Source organism: Arachis duranensis, chromosome 1 (genome assembly GCF_000817695.3).
Source record: "Arachis duranensis cultivar V14167 chromosome 1, aradu.V14167.gnm2.J7QH, whole genome shotgun sequence".
In the NCBI taxonomy this organism is placed as follows: Eukaryota; Viridiplantae; Streptophyta; class Magnoliopsida; order Fabales; family Fabaceae; genus Arachis; species Arachis duranensis.
The window spans coordinates 19645917-19652070 of NC_029772.3; the positions used below are offsets into that span (position 1 = coordinate 19645917).

Here is a 6154-nt window from a genome sequence, read left to right on the forward strand (position 1 = left end):
ATTTTTTGAATCAAATTGGATTAAATTAGAAAATAAAATCAAAGCGATATAATCTATATTAAAATAAAGTATATCAATTTTCTTTTCTTAGTTGTTTAACTACCTGATTTTATTGTTTATGATACGAGATAAATATCATTTTTTTGCAAACAAAACAAAGATATATAATACATAGATGTAGAAAAAAGAGTATATTATCTAATAAAAATAAATATTAAAAACTTTTTTGTATATTTTAAATAAAAATATTAAAAATTATTAAAATTTATTATTTTTTGTTATCAATTAATCATTAATAAATTAAAGTATGTTAGAATTAGATTAATAACTATATATAAATTATGGCAAAAAATAATCAAATTTAACAATTTAAATATGAGTTTCTACCAAAAACTAAAGTATCCGGTGTTAAAAAACTTCAATGCTAAAATATGAAATTAAATTTGCTTAAGCATAATATAAATAGTACATTTGGATGTTATCCATAACGAGAAAGTAGAAACCGTCACGGACACACACTGCAGTGCTAGTGCTCGGAGTTTCATACCGCACCAACTCCATTCCTTCTCACCAGTCACTTCTCTCTATCTCTCTCTCTCCAACCGAATTTTTTGTTTTTCCATCTAATCAATCAACCTTCTTCTCCGGCGGATATGAGCGTCGTAAGATCATCGCCACCGCCGTGCAGCTCCGCCGTTCTCTGCAACGTCGAATGCGAACCGTCAGCATCGCAGGCGGCGGAGAACCTACGATTTTCGAAGCTCTGTGGGATTAGTGCCGCTCGATTGCACGGTTCTCGGAAGAGATTGGTCCTATGCGATGGCCGGGCGAGATGGAACTCGTTGAAACCGATTAAAGCGAAAGACGATGACGACGCCGGAAGCGACTATAGTCGCAAATGCTCAGTGATGTCCAATGAGAATGTGAAGCAAATTAAGGAAATGGAGGATTCTGACTCGTTATGGAATGAAAACAGAGCTTCTTTTTCAGGTATTGTTTCTAATTTTAACCTTTTTTTCTTTTATTTGAATAATATCAAGATCTAGAATGTGGATACCTTTTCTCCTTTTTGTATCTGAAATTCTTTGGTTCAGATTCTTATTCTCCTTTTTTAATGTTGGTAAGTGTTGAGTTAGTTGCCGAATAGGTAGAGAACGATCTTCGTTGTTATACCGTAGAAGAATCTCAGTAGAATTGTTTTATTTTAATATCTTAATTAATTAGTAAAATTTTAAATAGTGCCATCTATGTGTAATTCCTAATTTTCCACATAAAATGGTTTACACAGTCAAAGCCATAATTATTAGTAGGAAAGAGATTCCTTTGTAGCATTCCAAATGTTCCGTATCACATCACATATACGAGTCTATCTTAATAAGTTGGTATTGGGAAAATACAGAAACCTTAGCCATATAAACCGTGACATATGGCCAAGGATAAGGGTCTTTGCAACGCCTAAACAAGTCAGCTTAAAACCGATGCGTATGTTCACCCATAAGCCTCCATAGCCATAAAACAAAGTGCAGTACTGCAGTTTGAGTTGCCTTTGGGATCTGGTAAACATTAGCATCATAATCATAAATTTAAATTGGGAAGATGAATGGTACGTGTTGTCGTTGCAGAATTGTTTCTTCTTTATTGCTATTTATGTTTATTTTCCCCTTCCTTTTCTTCTTCATCTTTCATGCTTCAAGAAAAGCTTTTGCACATGATTTCTTTTTTTGTGAAATTCTTTTTTGAGTGAAGCCGAAAAAAAGCTCATCCACTTCATGGAGATTATAGTTTAAACATTCCAAAGAGTTGACTTTTTTTTCTTTTCCATGTATTGTCTAGCTTAGAATTTAGACACCTTGATAATCTAATTGTAATTGAACCAGGTAAAAATCCCTGCCAGGTGTCAAATGTCGGAAATTCAACAAACATTTTGTGGCATGACTGTCCAATTCAGAAACGTGATAGACAGCAGCTGCTGCAGCAAAGAGGTTGTGTTGTTTGGTTAACAGGTCTCAGCGGCTCAGGTTTGTGGAATTTTGGATATCAACTATCTCGGAATGTGTCCTTTACTTCATTGATTGATCAAGTAGAAATAAGAGCACAACTATGTGTGCAACAATAGGGTTCTTGGCTAAAATACCCAGGAGTCCAATGGTGATTTGATTCGTAGCTTTGATTTCATGTGATATGTTTATTGGAAGTCAGAAGTAGCATTCATCTTCTATATCCTCCCTTTTGTCAGTTAATAACACATCGTCTTGTTTTGATATGTATACCATTCTCTGATTCTTTTCTTGGGCTTTTCTTGGACCCACCTTTAACCACAGTCCACAGGTGATCCACCCTGGTTACTCTTCAACTTTAGTATTATAATATCACTTTGCTACTGCATTTGTTTTTCAATAAACTTTTCACCTGGCTGTTAAACAGTATGAAATATGAAATGGACAGGATTGATACTGAACCAGAAAAGGTGCAGCAAATCACAGAACACATTTGTTAACTCTACATATGATGACTTATAACCACTATAGGATTTATTGGCTCTAAAAATCCCATTAGTTATATTGTTATAACAACCACTATATAAAATGATTTTTTTGCTTGTCTACCCTGTAATCAGGGTCTGTACTTTTGTGGTTCAGTCTCAGCTTTAGCCTTTAGCTTATCACTTGCTAGTGAAAGTAAGATTTGAATATTGTTTGACCCTAACTCTCTAATTGCCTAAAGTCAAGATGAATTTTTTGGCAAATTTAACTTATGATGTGATAGATCTTTGTCAAACTATGCTTACTGTAATTCGGCCCTGATTTTCAACTTAACATATACAACTATCTGCAACTACACTAACTATGAGCAGCAGTTGTTAGTTTCTCCTGGTGATCTTATATCATAAGGAATGTTTTAATGTGTACTATATGTTGCTGGCACAGAACCTGTACCCTATCTTTTCTCTGTTTGGCATTTGGGGTAAATGCTGGGTGTGACCTAGATCCTTGGATCAATGCTATGATGCAATCATTGCTACAATATGGTATTTTTTGTTACATGTTAGAGCTGAACTTTCAAATCATTAAGGAGATTTCTTTGACACATTTAGTTGGTTTCTATTTGGAGTAAAGCTCATAGCCTTTTCAATGGTGTTTCCCTAAATGATTTATTAAGGCATTGGATATATATAGCTCATAGCCTTTTCAATGGTGTTTCCCTAAATGATTTATTAAGGCATTGGATATATATATATATTTCATGTTGTTTCCCGGACCTTGTGTTTACGCGAAATGCTTGTACACCGGACTGTCCTTTTTTTGTTTTATGCTTAAGTCTTTTTTGTACACGAGGATTCTTTATCTTCTCTGCTCTTTGTACTTCATGCTGTTCATCATGATAAATTTCTTCTTCTGTATTGAAAAAGAAAAAAAATCCAAACAAGTTTGAAAATTGTAATGATTAAGATATCTTGAAAATACGTGCCTGATGCAACTGTAATGTCTCTTAAATATAATTCTACAGATGTAGAAAATGAAAAGTGGTGGCTTAGTTTCTTCAGATATCATAATGTACCATTATCTTTCAAATTTCCACATAGCGATGTTCTCTTTCTCTGATTTATTAACTATAATTGATTTTAGGAAAAAGCACTCTTGCATGTGCATTGAGTAGAAGCTTGCACGCTCGAGGCAAACTGACTTATATCCTTGATGGTGACAATGTTCGACATGGTCTAAACCGTGATCTTAGTTTTAGGGCAGAAGATCGTTCAGAAAATATACGAAGGATTGGTGAGTTTCTACTTTCCAAAGTCTTCAAATGTTTTCCCCTATATCTTCCAGGTACGTTGTATATTATTAACAGTCAGACATCATATGATTTAACTTCAGGTGAGGTAGCAAAACTATTTGCTGATGCTGGTCTTATTTGCATCACGAGTTTAATTTCGCCCTACCAAAAGGATAGAGATGCATGCAGAGCACTAGTTCCAGAAGGTGATTTTATTGAGGTATATTCCTACTTGGTTAACAATAGGGTGCTGTATGATGATGGACCTAGATAAGTGTTTCTTCATAGCTAACATAATACTCGCATATTGTAGGTCTTCATAGATGTGCCTCTGCATGTGTGTGAAGCTAGGGACCCAAAGGGGCTCTATAAACTTGCTCGAGCTGGAAAGATTAAAGGTATGTAAGTCAAATTTTCAAGCTACTGCTTGCGATCAAATTTACTATTATGGTGTTCAATTCGTAGTGTGCAAAGCCTGTACCTCTGAATTTGCTATTTTCTCATTTCTGTTCATCATTGTGGTATGTCAGCCCTTTTAAATCCTAACAGGATTGAATTATTTATTTGGTCTTCTGCAGGTTTCACTGGTATTGACGATCCATATGAACCACCAAGTAGTTGTGAGGTATGTATTTCAGTATTTATGTGTAGTTGTTATGCTGTGCTTATTGGTATCTTTGAAGGAGGAAAACACTAGCAAATAGATATTCTAGGGACTGACCATTTTTACTTCTCTTTGCCTGGGGTCCAACTTTTTAAGGGAAAAGCTGCTGTCAAATACCCTGCTTTTTATTCTGTTTAACTTTCTTCTCTAGGATGTTAAAATACTCCCCTTTTTTCTGTTTATCATTTGATTGTTTGCACTTGTCATTTTTATTTTAAGGACTTGTATTATGGATACTTAACTAATAACTAGTTAGCAGGTAGTGACTCATGTAATTAAATCAGTTAGTTAGTGATTTTCCCTTTTAGTATAGCAGTTTGTTACTCAGCTTTCTGTTAATAGTTAGTTAGCTGCTGCTAACTCACTTGTATTTATACCTCGATTGTAACTGCATTATTCAATGAGAATCGTTATTTCTCCAGTTCTTCCACATTCTCAATATGGTATCAGAAGCAATGTCTCTTCTCACTTCTGCATCACTCTCTCCAAGAATCTCTCATTTTCTCACTCTTTCTCGTTTCTTCAAGAATGGTCTTCCTGTCTCCAGTCTCCACACTCTTTTTCTAATAACTTGGATTTCTAATCTTGCAGATTGTATTACAACAGCAGCAAGGAAATGGTTTTAAGTCTCCTTGCGAGATGGCAGAGATAGTGATATCATACTTGGAGGAAAAAGGATACCTTAGGGCCTAAACTTTACATTAAATGGGGCCTTTCTTTGATGTTGATTGTAGCCTGTAGGCTGTGTAGGTATATTGTGTGTAACATAGTCTTTTTGTTTTTTTTGTTTTTTTATTTTATCACTCGAAATGTTGCTTTTCAGCAGTGCAAGGAAATCATCGTTTCCTGCATGTGTATTGTTTGCTTCCATCTGGTTAGAACAAATAAGGTGAATCAGGATGGAAAATATAATAAGTTTCCTTGTTAGGGAGCTCAAGGAAAATGATATATCTTTCTTAACTACCTTCTTAAATATCCTCTGAAGTTTTGGATGCTTTTAATTATTCAAGTTTTTTACTTTGTTTTTAATTTAGAAGGACCTATCAATCCTGAAGAGTTAAAAAATAGGTTAAATTACCTTATCAATTTCTATAGTTTTACCAAATTTGTAATTAAATTTCTATAATTTAAAAGTCTTGAATTAGATACTTGTTTTAAATTTTGTAATTAGTTAATAATTTGGCTGCAGTCAAGCAAGATCAATGTATAATGCCTGCAAGCCACTAAGGGGCCTAATAGTGAGAGTTTTTTTATGTAATATATATGAGATCTAAGCGGGATTTGAATCTGATTATCGTTTATTGTTCTAACTGCCAACATATGTAATAATAGCGTTTGCAAAATGTTTGCCATCATCATCTGCAATATAGCAAGTAGCAACACCACCTGATAAGACTAGGAGTCCTTATCTTGACATTTTATATTACCATATATATTAAGAATGGCACATCTTTAATCTCAAAAGATAATAGTATAGTGCACAAAATTTACTAGTGATTGATTTCACTGAAGCAATATATCAATGTAAAGCATGATTAGATGATGACACATACGGTCCAAGAGTCCACCAGGCACCGGGTGGCACTATGGCAGGGTTTCACGTTTTCCACGCCCTGCCTTAGTCAACGCTCAAAACTGAACATGTTATATAAGACAACAAATTCGCCAGTTATTTTATTATTGTTTGGTTTGGATTTAGTATTGTATAACTTCGAT

The 6154-nt window shown here is 34.3% G+C and overlaps 1 protein-coding gene across 4 annotated transcripts; it reads left to right on the forward strand.

The window, feature by feature from the left end:
• The first annotated feature begins 480 nt into the window (after positions 1–480).
• Positions 481–5398, forward strand: LOC107481224 (adenylyl-sulfate kinase, chloroplastic). 4 transcript variants are annotated; one of them, XM_016101447.3, is made up of 7 exons: positions 481–990; positions 1878–2018; positions 3627–3776; positions 3876–3994; positions 4088–4172; positions 4353–4399; positions 5030–5398. In XM_016101447.3, the coding sequence occupies exons 1-7, from the start codon at positions 654–656 to the stop codon at positions 5129–5131; spliced, it is 981 nt and encodes a 326-aa protein (XP_015956933.1). In that variant the 5' UTR covers positions 481–653; the 3' UTR covers positions 5132–5398. The 4 variants fall into 4 exon arrangements, with proteins under 4 accessions (XP_015956933.1, XP_020994419.1, XP_020994422.1 ...); XM_021138760.2 differs by having other exon boundaries at positions 832–990; positions 1895–2018; XM_021138763.2 differs by lacking the exon at positions 481–990 and adding an exon at positions 1309–1603 and having other exon boundaries at positions 1895–2018.
• The last annotated feature ends 756 nt before the right edge of the window (positions 5399–6154 follow it).